The following is a 15609-nucleotide window of genomic DNA, read 5'->3' as shown; positions in this document are numbered from 1 at the left end:
AAAAAAAAAAAAAAGTAGAACTTGGAAAAAATACAGAACTACCAGCAGAAGAAAGGAGGGAAGCACAGCATATACCCTCTTCCCTAGCTAGTTCCCATTAGCAGTTATAACCATTTTAAACAACTGGATCACAAGTTTGCAATGGGCTTTTTGGATATTTTCGACAGGACTGCAGTCCTTTTCCAATTGAGGAATTTATCTTCCTTTAAGTTCCAACTTCTCCAATTACTCAAATCATAATTAAACTCTCAGATGGTCTGGGTAGCACTGCCAGCTATAGCTGGCAGTGTAAGGAAGTCAGCAAATCCTCTCTTCAAATGTAGAAGGAAATTGACAAAACAGTTCCCAGTGCTCTGGGAACTGACCCAAAACATACAACCACCCAAGACACGTTTGTTTGAAAAACTGCTGAACTTTGAGTAGGAACAGTGGAAGACTGTGGCATCCTTGCCTGGGGCTGCTCCCATTCCCTTTATTCCCCCAGCTCAGTCACTGTGGAGCTTCTGCCAGAGCAAAACAGAACACGAAGACCAGGAGATTGCTATGGTCGGAAGGCGGGGGAGGTTCTCATTTTGGAGCTGTAGGTGATATCATGCCCAGCTGCTTTGTCAATAAAAATAATCTTGGTGCTACAACAGCAGGGAGGGTTGATGGCTCTACTAGCCTGAGTTTGCAATTATGGTTGGAGCAAGCAGACTTCTGGGTGATCAGAGGCTACACACATACATAGCAGAGACCAGAGAGGGCCAAGCTATTCATACACTCCTAGCCAACCCTGAGGCCGCATGCATGTGCAGAGGAAATGAAAAGGGACTTAGCAAAAAGCTAAAACAGACTTGAGAACAGCCTAAACACTGAATCAACTCCCTACCTTCACACAGATCCAGCAGCAGACGGCAGAAATCTGGTTGAGGTGTCTGAGCACGACTATCCAGTTGCTGACCATAAGCAAGCTATGCACAGGGCAACCCCTACAAAGCTGAGCTTAAAAATAAACACAGGGACTTCCCTGGTGGTCCACTGGTTAAGACTCTGCACTTCCACTGCAGGGGGCATGGGTTCAATCCCTGGTCAGGGAACCAAGATCCCGCATGCTGCTTGGCACGGCTAAAAGAAAAACTCTGAGGAGTCCTATCGGACAGGGGTCCCCAACCCCTGGGCTGCACAGCAGGTGGGCGAGCCAGCAAAGCTTCATCTGCCGCTCCCCATTGCTTGCATTCCGGCCTGAACCATCACCCCCCAACCCCCACCCCAGGTCCATGGAAAAGTTGTCTTCCACAAAACTGGTCCCTGGTGCCAAAAATGTTGGGGACCACTGCTGTAGGAAATAAAACTTGTTTTTAAAGAAAAAGAAACTATTAAAAATAAACACAAGAATGTTTTCAGAAATAACAAAAAACACTGAAGAGATGACAAAACGAAGCAAAATTCTGAGGTTGAAATGTACAGTAACAAATGACAATTCCAACTAGAGAGGCTCAGAAGCAGATTGAACATGGCAGAAAAGAAAAGTGAACTTGAAGACAGATCAATAGCAATTATTCAATCTGAAAAACAGAGGAAAAAAAGACTGAAGAATGGAAGAGAACCTCAGAGATCTGTGGCACAACAATAAGCACATCAACATATGTGTAATGGAGGTCCCAAAAGTAAAGGGACAGAAAAATATTTCAAAGATTAATGGCAAAAAACTCCCCAAATTTGATGAAAACCATTAATCTATACATCCAAGAAGTTCAATAACTCCAAGAAGGATAAATACAAAGAGATCCCCACCTAGATACATCATATTTATTTATCTGGGCGGGGGGGGGGGGGGGCGCGCGTTGGGTCTTCGTTGCTGCATGCGGGCTTTCTCTAGTTGTGGTGAGCAGGGGCTACTCTTCGTTGTGGTGCACGGGCTTCTCATTGAAGTGGATTCTCTTGTTGCAGAGCATGGGTTCTAGGCGCAAGGGCTTCAGTAGTTGTGGCGCGCAGGCTCAGTAGTTGTGGTGCACAGGCTTAGTTGCTCCGCAGCATGTGGGATCTTCCCGGACCAGGGATCGAACCCATGTCCCCTGCATTGGCAGCTGGATTCTTAACCACTGAACCACCAGGGAAGTCCCAGATATGTCACATTTAAACTGTTAAATGACAAAAAGCAAAAAGAAAATTTGAAAGCAAGAGAAAGAAGTCCTGTCACTACAGAAGACCACCAGTACAATTAACATCTGACTTCTCATCTGAAACAATGGAGTCCAGGAGGCAGCAGAATGACATAGTCAATGTGCTTAAAAACCAAGGATTCTGTATCACCCAAAACTACCCTTCAAATGCAAAAGTGAAATAAAAACATTCCCAGATAGGGACTTCCCTGGTGGTCTAGTGGTTGAGACTTCGCCTTCCAATGCAGGTGGTGCGGGTTTGATCCCTGGTTGGGGAGGCTAAGATCCCATGTGCCTCAGGGCCAAAAAACCAAAACATAAAACAGAAGCAATATTGTAACAAAGTCAATAAAGACTTAAAAAAAAATGGTCCACATCAAAAAAAAATTTTTAAAAAAAGAAAAAAATTCCAAGATAAACAATTAGAAAACTCATTGCTAACAGAGCTGTCTTACAAGAAATACTAGAGGAAGTCTTCCATGCTGAAACGAAATTAAGACAATAACTTGAATCCATGGAAAGAAAAGAAGAATATCAGAAACAGTAAATCTTTTCATCTTTTCTTTAAAAGATATAAGGTTGTATAAGGCAATTAAACACTGTATCATTGAGTTTATAATATACAATATAGCACAGGGAAGGAAGTTCAAGAAAAGAAAATATACTGGAGCAAAATTTCTATATTTTACCAGAATATTAATCTGAGGTAGGGACTTCCCTGGTGGCGCAGTCGTTAAGAGTCCACCTGCCAATGCAGGGGACATGGGTTGGATCCCCGCTCCAGGAAGATCCCACATGCCGCAGAGCAACTAAGCCTGTGTGCCACAACTACTGAGCCTGTGCTCTAGAGCCCGAGAGCCACAACTACTGAGCCTGCGTGCTGCAACTACTGAAGCCCGCAAGCCCATGTTCCGCAACAAGAGAAGCCACCTCAATGAGAAGCCCGCACACTGCAACGAAGAGTAGCCCCTGCTCGCCACAACCAGAGAAAGCCAGCGAGCAGCAACGAAGACCCAACGCAGCCAAAAAATAAATAAATAAATAATCTGAAGTAAATTATGATAAATTAAGAGCCAACCACTAAGGAAATAACTCAAAAATACAGTAAAAAAAAAAAAAAGAATTTAAATAGTTCATTAAAAAATGTTTAATACAAAAGAAAGCCATAAAAGGAGGAAGAGAAAAAGACAGGAGACATATAGAAAACAACAAAATGGCAATTATAAATCCAACCATATCAATATTCTATATGTAGATGGTCTAAACAAACCAAAAGGTGGTTTGTTAGACTGAATTAAAAAGCAAGATCAAGCAACTAGCTATAGTTGATCCTTGAAGTACCCCACCACCATGACCACCAAGTCAAAAACCTACATATAACTACAGTCAGCCATCTGCATCTGTGGTTCTGCATCTGCAGACCACGTAGGTATGTAGTCTATTGAAAAAATATCCACGTGTAAGTGGACCATGTTGGTCAAACTCACGCTGTTCAAGGGTCAACTGTATAGGCACCAATAAGCTGAAAGTAAATGGAAGAAAAAAATATACCACACAAACATTAATCATAAAACAGGGAGAGTGGCTATATTAATATCAGAAAAAATAGACTTAAAAACAAGAAATAGGGGCTTCCCTGGTGGCGCAGTGGTTGAGAGTCCGTCTGCCGATGCAGGGGACACGGGTTCGTGCCCCGGTCTGGGAAGATCCCACATGCCGCGGAGCGGCTGGGCCCGTGAGCCACGGCCACTGAGCCTGCGCGTCCGGAGCCTGTGCTCCGCAATGGGAGAGGCCACAACAGTGAGAGGCCCATGTACCGCAAAAAAAAAAAACAAGAAATAGTACGAGAGATATTTTATAAGGATAAAAACATCAATATATCAGGAAGATATAACAACTATAAATGTATATAAATGTACGCATGCAATAGAGCCTTAGATGCTTTGAAGCAATTATGACGAGAGGCCATGTCTGGAGTTGACTTAGTGTTGGATATAATCCAATAGTTCTGATAAATACTCCTTCAAATCTCTTGAACAGAATGCTAACTTTTTAAAAAATGAGTATTTCTTTGAGCACAGTGACCTCTACTGGTACTAATATAAACCCCTTTTTCATAGAAAGGTTCCATTCCTGCATAGGGTCATTTGGTTAGAGAAAGGATCAGAGAATCCTAGAGGATGTATTGTAGAATCCTCCTTTGAATCACATGTGAGTGCTGCTTTCTAATAGCAATAAGCTAGGCCAGTCTGTCTAATAACTAGTGAAGCTGGAGCTGGTTAGCACTAGTCTTTAAGCAGCAGTTTTCAATTTTGGTTGTATATTAGAATCACCAAGGGAGATATTTAGAATATTAATGCCCAAGCTTCACCCTCAGCAACTGATTTCATTAGAATATTTTTGAAGCTCCCTGGGTGATCCTAATTTGTAACCAGGCCTGAGAACCACTGCCCTAGTGTAAAAGCTTTCCTCATTATTGCCTCATAACATTCACCAGTATTTTAAGCGCATTAGTGTGTTTAGCTAGAATTTGCTCTCTAGCTTCAGGAAGTACTTCCTCAAGAATGAGTCACAGAGAAACAATCTTCCCAGATCAAAAGTATGTCTTGGTAAGGCCCTGGCAACCCTACCAATAATCCTGGTACTCAAGATCTTCAGAGATAATTATTTTGAAGATTGTGAACAGTTAAAGAGAAACATGGGAATTCCCTGGTGGTCCAGTGGTTAGGACTCCAGGCTTTGACTGATGAGGGTGTGGGTTCAACCCCTGGTCGGGGAACTAAGATCCTGAGAGCCGTGCAGCGTGGCCAAAAAAAAAAAGAGAGAGAAAAGAGAAATGTCTAAACCAGGTGTTGGCAAACATTTTCTTTAAAGGTCAAGAGAGTAAATATTTTAAGCTTTGTGGCACTTACAGTCTGCAGTTACTCAACTCAGCCACTGTAACACAAAAAGTCACAGGGTACCCGTTCTTAGGCAAAGGAATTCTTGTTATAGGGGCCCAGGAACTCTGGTGATAGTCCAACAATGTCAATGACCAAGATAAACAGACCCATCTACCTTTACCTCTGCCAGAGAGATTATTTCTTTACAGCCAGATATTTTATCCTTGGCAGCGAAAGGATTCATTTCCTAGAATCCAGATTTCTTAGAGATATATTATAAACCAAGATAAAAACAGGGTCTTTGTATAGAATCACATCCAGCCATCTTCAAGCTTCAGTCACTAAGAACCCAGGGAATCTAAAGAGGTGAATAGGACATAACCTTAGGCATCTGACAGTCATAAGAAATGGATGACTTGACCTTCCTTATGTAGGTTAGGCTGACTCACCTAGGCTCACCAGTTCTTGGGGTGTTAGTAAGTTTGTACCCTTTCTGCAGAGAACTTTCTGCACAGAAATTCCCCACACCCCTTCTGAGCAGAACTCTCAGCGTTAACCCAGATGAGGGGATAAAAACCTTGTACTAGAGTTGCAGAGTAGAGCTGGGCATTGTAAATAGCAGCCTAAGGATCTAAATCCCCTGCAGGCAGATCAGACAGGAGTCAGTCTTACAGGTAGCTAAACTGAAAATATGGACTTTTAATTGAAATGGTGATTAATTATAAGGGTCTCACAGAAGAGAGGAGGTTCCAATTTTGTTTGGTTTAACAGATTAGAATTCATTCACTCATCCATGAATTCACTTTTCATTCATCAGATATTTAAGTGTTAATAAGCACTAGGCAATGAAGAAACAGAACAAGGCCCGGTACCTGCTGTCACAACTTGTCTTGTGGTAGAATAGCGACGGAAAAGTAAACAGGCAATTACAGTCTCCTACTATAAACAGTGTGTTGAGAGCAAGGAAACCTAAACCAGACTTGAACACACGGCAATTTAGAGTGGGGGGAAAACATGTATTTTACCGCAATTAAAACAAGCTATGCTGAGACACCATTTTTCAACACAAGACTGGTAAAAATCAACAAGGTTGACAGCCCACCATGTGGTTACACCATGTGTACCAATTGGGCAATGTCAGAGAGAAATAGGCACTCCTATCCATTTCCACCAGGGCAAATAGTACCTAGCAAAAATATAAATGCACTGGAGCCTTTGACCCAGCAATTCAACTTCTAGGAATTATCCTAGATACAGGGTCACGTGTGCAATGTATTGTACAAGGTTATTTACTGCAGCATTATAATAGTAATTAGAAACTACCCTCATATCTATTTGTAGGGAATTGATTCAATTCCTGTCACTCTGCTCGAATTCTCCAAGGAAAACAGCGAGTCCCTCCCAAAGGACACAAAGTCCTCGATGATCTATATCTTACATCCCCTCCCTTCCTATGCCATCTCTTCCCACTCTCCCCTCTGTTCACTTCCTACAGGCTTCCTTACCCTCCAACAGCTCAGACTACTTTAGGGCCTTTGCATGAACTGTGCCCTCAGAAGCTGGTGTAACTTTCTCTCTGGCCCCAATGTTGTTGCTATCAGAGGCCTCCTTAGACCACCCTTTACACAACAGCAACCAATCCCCTACCCTTTCTGTTTCATCATTCTCCCTATCAGTTATTACCCACCTGATATTTGTTCATTTTGTCTCTCCAGAGCTCCAGCTCCATGAAGATAAAGACTTTGTTCACTTCTATATTCCAAAGCTAGTAGTACCTGGCACATTGAAGGGGCACAAAAGTTTAATGCATAAATTATGCACCATCCAAGCAACTAAACAGTATGCAACTTTAAAAAAAAAGTGCCATTTTTACTTATATGAAAGATCTCCAAGATATTAAATGAGAAAAACAAGGTGTATGTATTTTGTGTTAAAAGAAAAAGGAAAGTGGGAATTCCCTGGCAGTCCAGTGATTAGGACTCGGAGCTTTCACTGCTGGGGTCCAGGTTCAATCCCTGGTCAGGGAACTGATATCCCACAAACCACGTGGTGTGGCTAAAAAAAATTTTTTTTTTAATATTAAAAAAGAGAGAAAATATCTATGTGTACTCAGGCTATATAACTGACAACAATGGTTGCCTTTGGGGAGGTAACTGGGCAGCTGAGAGTCAGGGGTTGGGAGCCTTCTCACTGTATACACATCGAGTATATTACCAAATCAAAAAATGGAAAATAGGTTGGGCCAGCAGCCTGTGGGAAAAGTAAAAAGCATTAGGTTTGAGAAGTGGCCTTGAGGGCTGTGCTCTAGAATTACCCTTCTATCTAGCATCTTTTCCCCATTAAGTCTGGAAAGAAAAGTTTATTAACTAAGACCAAGAGTTATTTTGTTCTTTTACTTCCTGACTTTTCCATAATGTGGTCTTATTTTAAGGGAGCAGTAAGGTGCTTTATTAAAAGTTAGGGCTTTGAAACCATTAAGTAGGAATCAAACTTTTCCTACCTTTTAGCTGGTTAATAGTACAGTATTGTTACCAATCTCCCTGAGCCCATTTCCTCTTGTATGAGATGGGGTTTTTAACAGTATTAATTTGTTGTGATTAAGTGACAATATCCTTTGACATTTTTTACTAGAATGGTACCCGTAAACCTATTAAGTTGTGAAAAAAATTAACAGGCTTTGAAACCGCCTAAAGGTGCTTTTCTTCCCCACCTTTTAGATCTGGATACAACAGCTTTAATACTACCATACCTTAAACCTAGGCACCTTTGTCTCATTTATTCGGCTTGTCACCAGTTCTCACCACCCTCCGAACACTCCAATACCAGCCAGGCCCCGAGTATTTCTTGCTACTTTGACCTTCTTTGCCTTTGTGTCTTCCCAGCTATAAAATTATGCATACATCTTTTAGGCTATACTATACAGCACTCCCCTGCAAAGGTCTCCAAGCAATTGTTGCTCACTCAGAGCCAGATCTAATGAATTCTTTGCTCCTGTCCTTCACTGATAACTCATTGCCAACATGTCAGTTTCAGAGCTTTCAATTCCTACTTAAGCTTAATATATCCTGGAAATCACTGTGTTCCTCGAGACTTTGAGATAGGCTACACAAAGACAAGAACCACAATCCCACACTACCATTCATTTAACGCAAAGTCACAAATTGATGGTATTTCAAGACCCCCTCAAATTTTATTTTGTCCTCAGGAGAGGGGACATGGTAAAATGGTAGGACCACACTTTAACTTGATACTTAGCTTAATTCAAAGCCCAAAGGAGAACTACCAAAGTGAAGTCATGAGTTATGCTTTACCTACCTCTATACCTAGGAGAGAGAACCAAGGTAAGGTTCATTGCCCAAAGCACTCAATGTCTTGACGTGTTCAATTAGCTACCAATCAATGCCAGGTTAATAATTTAGAAGCAATGAGTTTAGACCAGCACTTATCAAGTCAATCACAATCAATTTAGCAGTCCCAACCTCTAAACAAAAAAAAGGTGCACTAAACAAATGTATCATTTTAAGAGGTATACTAAACATGGGTACGGGACTTGCAGTCAAGGGTACAAAAGGTGTTGGTCTATACACCCAGTATTCTCTTTCCCATAAGGGTAAATAGAATTTTCTGTGCTTGTTTCTTAAAATCATTTTTTCCCCTAACCCCTCCTCCAAATCATTTTTACCCTTTCACACTAATCTCTAGGATGCTGCTAGTAATCCATCCCAAAGCTACAGGATGCTTCCTACTCTTGGCTCAGAACTCCCACTTCCAAAAATTGAATATCAGGACTGTTTATTCTCTGCAGATTTATTGTTGAGTAATCTTATCTTTATATAATACAGAACAATTAAAGCTGACCAAGTGCAACAAATAAGCCTGCTGATTACACACATAGCTTTATACCAACCATATAACGCAGCCAGTTGTCAAAATTCCAAAAATAGAACATCCAAACTTCCAACATACTAATGATCATTCAGACCAGTAAATAAATTTGAGGCAGATCAGTATTCCCAAATTGTAAAGTTATCCAATAACTTTGTTTAAAAGCATAAGCAAGGGCAGACAGCTGTGCCACCAGCATTAAATTTTTTTTGCACCAAAAGCTTGACCAGAAAACTCAAAATTGTTACTGCCCTACGATACTTAAGATATTTAAAGTCCAAATAAAGAATCTACTGGCTCTAACATTCTGAAGTTTACCAGATGCTACCAAAAAATAACTACATGAGGTGTTGCTAAATATAGGTTGGATTTACAAAACTACTTTAGTCTTTTTTAACATTTCTGATTGACATCTTTAATTACTTTGCACCAGCCTGGCAAAATAAGATAAAGTATGTTGGTGTTCGTGAACTGAAAAACCTAACTTGGGAATTAACAGATCTCTGCTCAGAATAAGGCAATCCATTTGAAGAGACAGAGGAGAATATCTGGGCTGGAAAATTTTGCAAAGCTGGTTTACATGAAGATGTTTTGTCCCAAATTCAGACAATTCTTCAAACATGCAAAAATTTTGGCATAAAATTGATTAATGTTTGAAAACAAAGAAACAAAAGAACATTGAGTATAACTTCCTAGAATGGAGAACTCGAATTTGACACCATCCTATCTAATAGGCTGAAAACCTCAATTAGTTACTATACTTAAATAGGCTTCAGAAAAATCAGTTTCTCCAGCATTAAGTCCAGCTACTCTTGCTCAGTTCCTGTTGCGCTCACTTTATAGCAAGTCAGTGGTCCCTATAGCCTGACAAAAGAGATCATTAGCCTGATAACATCTAATGACGCCAACTCCAATAGATTAATTTAGGGACTTGTCATGATGCATTCATGCTAAGGGGGACTCACTCGAGTTCTTACCATCTTACCCAAAACTCTAAGCGTAGAAAGGAATCTTCCAAGTGTATATATACTATTCAGTGATGTTCAAAACTTAAATAACACCATTAAACTTTGAATGTAGGTCTGTATGAATATGGTTAATATCAAGGTTGACTCCTGAAGGCTACCAAATTGAGGAGCATTAATACTGAACACAAATCAAAAATCTAATTAGAAACATTTTATTTTAAATGTGCCAAATAAAAACCCACATTTTCAGACCATAGGATGTTAATACATTCAACAAAAATTTATATTACCTTACTGCTGTGAATTTACAGAGTAATAGTCCAGATCCGTTTTGATTAGATGGTTGAATTACCCTCCCCTAAGTTACACTTTACAGACATCACAAATCCCTTATAATAATGTAAACAAAATAACTTTTCCCTAAAAGGTGAACTTGAGAACTTCAGTCCACTCTTTCAGGACTTGCACTTCTTCGCGGACTTCCTGATGGGGAACGACTAAAAAGAAAAACATTAGGTTTGGAACCAATTAGTGTCTACTGAAACTCTTCTTGCATATATGTCAGGGCAAAACTCAAGTTTCAATAAATTCAAAGGTGGCCAAAAGTAGTAAATTCCTACAGCAGAAGTCTAAAAAATTACGTAAGGCTTAATAGCTTCTTCAAGAATATTACAAAATTTAGTTAAAGAGAACAACTACTTGAATTTTGGGGATTTTTTTTTTTTGGATCACCTAAGAAACTCTGCATCTAGTATTTTAATATATAGCACCAATTCTCCAAAGAGCTCAAAGCCCGGAAAGCAGGCAGTAAGCAAACAATTCTGCAGAGGCCACACCTGACAGTTAAGATCTGGCAACAAATTATTTAGCTTACCTTCTTTTTGGAGATGGAGATCTGGACTTCGATCGGCTGTCAAAACAGGAGAAATTCTATTAATAAATTCTATTAAAGAGAAATTCTATTAAGAAAAAGTATTATCCAACCCCTTAAGTCACAATACCACGAAATGAACCCCCAAACTGTCTTGACCTTAAATTGTCCTGCAGTTAAACTGAAAATGAACCTACCAATTTCTCACTAACAAAAGCTAATCTTATAACACCTGTTCTTCATAAAATAAGCGAACTGCTTTATTTTTTCACAAATAATCTTTTACACTCTACTCTAAGCACCATGAACTCAGAATGCTTCTCCATGCATCTATCAATTCTAACACAGGACTTACTATAACCCCAAATTCACCAACTTCTTTTTCACTGTAGCTTGACACACCCTTGTCCAAGGAAGTCAGCCAGAAGAGGCCATGTATAAATGAAATACTAAAGTTTGGTTTATTAATAAGGTATTGTGTTCCTACTCAACACCTAAGCTTACAGCTAACACTTGAAATGTCAGCAATTCAAAAACACTTTGGATATTGGTGCCATGTAACTAGAAGAGCATCAATGAGATTTTTACCCTACCTGCTTCTTGGTCGTGAAAGAGACCTGGATCTTGATCTCGACCTGGACCGGGATCTTAATAAAAAACAGAAATACAATTATACCAATTAGTCCATAGGAGTAATTTCCTTCAGCAACTACTGAGTACCTTATTAGATAGGCTAGGAATAGTGGCTAAAACAGAGCAAGATGCCATATATCAGTCCAAGACTGGACAAGTAATTGCTTTCGGTAAGTTCTGTTATCAAATAAAGAACCACCTTTTCAATTATCTATCATGAGTTGGGTTGTCACAGTTCCTGTACAGAGGTATATTCTTAAACAGTGTAGAGTATCCAAAAGAAATATATGGTGTTCGTTAGAAAAACTGGTATTTTATCTTAAAAGAATCAAAGCAACCCCCTGAACTGAAACCATTTCTTCAGGTGGTAAGCTAAGTGAAAAGCCACGATTGGGTAAGGCTTTGTTCTTGGATCACCAACAAACTGTCATGGTTCAAGGGCCATCTATTTGTCACACAAACCAAATCAGGCCGACATACACATCTTGAGGTCCTGCAACCAAGTTAAATGCATTTATCTATAGAGTCCAGAGATTTTTCAATTGGACCACAGGTTTTTGAATCCCTGAATTTATAAAGACTGTGCTATTACTGAATAGTAATAATTCCCAGTAGCATTCCCTACCACTGACACATGAGTAGCACTATCATTATCTAGAATTTTATCCATTTCCATCACCTTTTAAGGTCTTCTACAAAGGAAGTAAAAAATGCAGAGGTGCCTAATTTGATTTTTAACTTTTTAAATTTCAGTGTCTAACCCAAGTATCTGGTTAAACAGGCCATGTTCATCCATATGTATGTTACCCTAAACAAACTTTCCATGATCTCAAACTCACCCCCACCATTCCAAAGAGAAACTTTGTTTTAACTTGCTTCTAACTCTAAATAAATCTCCTCCTGGTTCTAAAGGGTTTCTTACCAGGTATCTGGCAACTATCATCTTCTAGTGCTATTATCATTTACCTATACAACAGATACAAGCTGACTCCAGAAAAGTTTCCAACATGTTTACCCAGAGTGTTCACTGGAATGATTTGAGGATTTGTGCTTTGGACCCTCCTCTATCACCTCTGTAACAGCCCTTAAAGTCTTTAGTTGGGCTTTTCTTCATCTGGACGTGTACACATTCAACGTTTTCCTGAAGCATTCCATGTCAATTAGGTCCTTAAGATACTCCACTGCTGTCATTAAGACGTGACAATCCAAATACAAATAAGGGGAAAAAAAGGTGCTACATACTGGAAATACCTCGATCCTTTTATAGAACCAGACCTAGATCGTCTGAGTGAAGCTGATCTCGATCTACGAAGAGACACAGATCTTGATCGCCGAGGAGATGCCGATCTTGACCTAAAAATTAAATCAAAGTTGTTTAAGTCCACTTCCAATTAAAGTTTTTTTTTTTAATCTCTTGTTAAAACTTGAATTAAGCAACATCTCTCACCTCCTTCCCCTGCTCCTGCTGCGAGAGCGAGAGTATCGCCTACCTCTGGATCTTGAATGTGATCTAGACCGTGACCTATTTTTCAAGTCAGAAAAAAGCAAAATGTTAGATGGCAACTCCTTTTTAGAGTTCGTGTGCCTCTGCTGAAATCAAATCTCAAAACTATTTAAACTTAGTGTCTCATTTGGAAATAAACTCTGGGCCTATTAGTTGTCTTTTTTTTTTTTTTAACTACCTAAAAAAAGATTTGTTAAAAGCTCAATTACATCTTAGAATTACATAATATAAAACACTGTAAGGTGTATTTAAAATAAACCTTGCAAGTTTGCAGGTCGACCCTCTTTGGCCCATGGTCTAGTAGATCTAGACGATCTAGAAGTATCTATAGCCGATCGCTGCATCTAGATGTTTTCTTCAATCTAACGACGATCAAACTGACAGCCAAATGAGCCAGGTGAGGCTTGATTGACGCAAGAAGATTTTTCTAGTTGGGAATGTGGTCAATCTGGTGTTCCTCTTTCTAAACCGGAGGGGGCCCCAATTGTAAGCCAAATTTACTGTTACGGCGATCACCGTCTCAAATTTTCTGCCCTTTAAAGAATAAGGTGAAGCTAGGTGTAGATGACTCGAGGGGATCTGGCCTCTTATGCTGATCACCTCAAGGTCTAGGAGGATCTTAATTGTCGGATTTGCAAGGCGCCTCAGCATGATATCATAAGGCTCGTGACATTCTGAATCAAGGCGACTGACTCAAACGAAGAAACCTGAAAGGTTTTGACCAGGTTGATTATTAATACATTAACATTTAATTAAACAAAAACTGTAAAATACACCTGTACAATTAACATTCAAGTTTATAGAAAAATACTAGTTTCTGCCTTGCTAATAAGAAAATTAACTTGATTAACCAGTACACCAACCACTCCTTTATTAAAATAAATACCTGCTTCTTCTTCGGCGGCTATAGCGATGACAATCATAAGCATAATGTCCCTTTTCGCCACACTCATAGCATCTATCATTGGGATCAAAGGGACGTCGGGCAGGTGGTCTATCAAAACGAGATCTCCGAGGCATGCCTGTTGATAGTTCAACTCTCACTCGGGAACCACAAATCACTCTATAAAAGAAAAACAAAGAAATTCTAATGCTTAAAAACAAAACAAAACAAAACACGTGACTCCTATATTTAGAACTTTCCAACCACTCTTTGCCCTCACAAGCTTCAGCTATACCTTTAGAAGCCTTTCAAACTCCACCTTTGTTCCCCAGTTCCTGTCTTCATAAAATGACTATTTAAAATCTCCTCCAGACAACAGAATCCAAGCTTAGCACAGGAATATTCTCACAAACACTTAAGTTTCATAACCGACATGTTACTTACTTCCCATCCAGGCCTCGCACTGCATCTTCTGCATCTCTAGGATCTTCAAATTCCACAAAGGCAAATCCCGGAGGATTTCTGGCAATCCACACAGTTCTTAAGGGACCATAATAACTGAAAGCCCTTTCTAATTCTCCTTTGCCAGCACCAGTTCCCAGGTTACCAACATACACCTTGGTTTCTGTTTAAAAACGCAAATAGAAAAATGTATGTTATGAAAAAACGGGCTTAAGTTTGAATTCTTTGCCTTAGAAGAGTCCATCCTTAAGACTGCAAAGCATGTTTAACGCTCTCTCAAGGATTGACTTTAGCCTTAAAACCAACAAGTCCGTACATTTCTGAAAAGCTAAGCGTACGACAAAGTTCTTAACGTTCAAATGGGGGCGGTGGAGGGGAACCTCCAAAAAACACAAGCACAGCCGCGTGGTAGGACACTCCGAGGCATGGGGCGGGATCCGCCCCGGCCCCGCCCCCGCGGCCCGGTAGGCCCAGGCGCGCCAGGAGCGCGCGCGGGCCGGCGGCGGCAACGGCGTCGGCGGCGAGCTGGCCCCGGCGGAAGCCAGACCGGGAGAGCGGGGCTGCGCCGGCTCTCATCGTCCGCGGCAACCGCCCCAGGCGCAGGCTCGCCCACGACTCCAAGTCCCCCGCCCCAGAGTATAAATCGCGCTCGACAGAGATCCAAGAGAAAAAGACACCAGCCGCCAGACCTAAAGATCATGTTATGTCTCCATTCCCACTCAGCAGTCCGACCGACTGACGAGAACACGCAGTTCGAAACTGCCAGTTTTGTTCAGTCTTAAATTCACTCCTTTTACGGTTACGACCACATCTGTCCGCCAAAGTGGCGGGAAAGCGCCAAGAAAATGCGCCACCATGGTCGTCAATGTGCGCAAAATGGCAGCCGAGGGCGGGGGGGCGTGAGGTACGGGCGGGCGGCTCGAAGAAGGGCAACAACAAAACAGGGATCGAGGGCTGGGCGGGGAGACGAAAATGCCCAAGAATAGATATCAACCCCGGCACAGACCTACCCCAGCCACCTCCTGTCCTCCTTCGATACCCCGCCCCTGCCGTCTCCGGCTTCGTATGGTGTACGCCGAAGCCGCCATTACGCACGCGGAATAACAGTCTCCCAGCCGCCGCGCCAACCTCACGGCTCTAAAGACTCACTACACCCACAGCAACGTCCCTCACTGGCCCCTACCCTCTTACCTCCTCCGTACCGCCCGTAACGCGACATGATGACTGGCCTGCGAGCTCGGCTCTTTCAGCTCGCAGCGCCCAGAGATCGATTACTACAAAGCCTACAACACAGCAACAGTCGCCAACGGTCCCGGCGGCACTACGAGGAAAAGCCTGGGTTCGCGCTTATATATGCGGCGGCTGGGTTTCTTTGCG

At 41.2% G+C, this 15609-nt stretch overlaps 1 protein-coding gene across 2 annotated transcripts; it reads right to left on the bottom strand.

The window, feature by feature from the left end:
• Positions 1 to 10075: 10075 nt before the first annotated feature.
• On the bottom strand, positions 10076 to 15591 carry SRSF7 (serine and arginine rich splicing factor 7). Of its 2 annotated transcripts, none has more exons than XM_027113344.1 (8): positions 15424 to 15591; positions 14215 to 14395; positions 13774 to 13950; positions 12831 to 12905; positions 12626 to 12736; positions 11344 to 11397; positions 10754 to 10789; positions 10076 to 10376 (listed from the first exon to the last, which is right to left on the bottom strand). In XM_027113344.1, exons 1-8 carry the CDS (start codon positions 15449 to 15451, stop codon positions 10322 to 10324), a joined length of 717 nt encoding a protein of 238 aa, XP_026969145.1. In that variant the 5' UTR covers positions 15452 to 15591; the 3' UTR covers positions 10076 to 10321. The 2 variants fall into 2 exon arrangements, with proteins under 2 accessions (XP_026969145.1, XP_026969146.1); XM_027113345.1 differs by having other exon boundaries at positions 12635 to 12736; positions 15424 to 15557.
• Positions 15592 to 15609: the final 18 nt, after the last annotated feature.

Source organism: Aethalodelphis obliquidens, unplaced genomic scaffold, assembly GCF_003676395.1.
Source record: "Aethalodelphis obliquidens isolate GAN/ISIS:26980383/991018 unplaced genomic scaffold, ASM367639v1 scaffold12, whole genome shotgun sequence".
In the NCBI taxonomy this organism is placed as follows: domain Eukaryota; kingdom Metazoa; phylum Chordata; class Mammalia; order Artiodactyla; family Delphinidae; genus Aethalodelphis; species Aethalodelphis obliquidens.
This window is presented reverse-complemented; position numbering and strand designations above follow the sequence as displayed.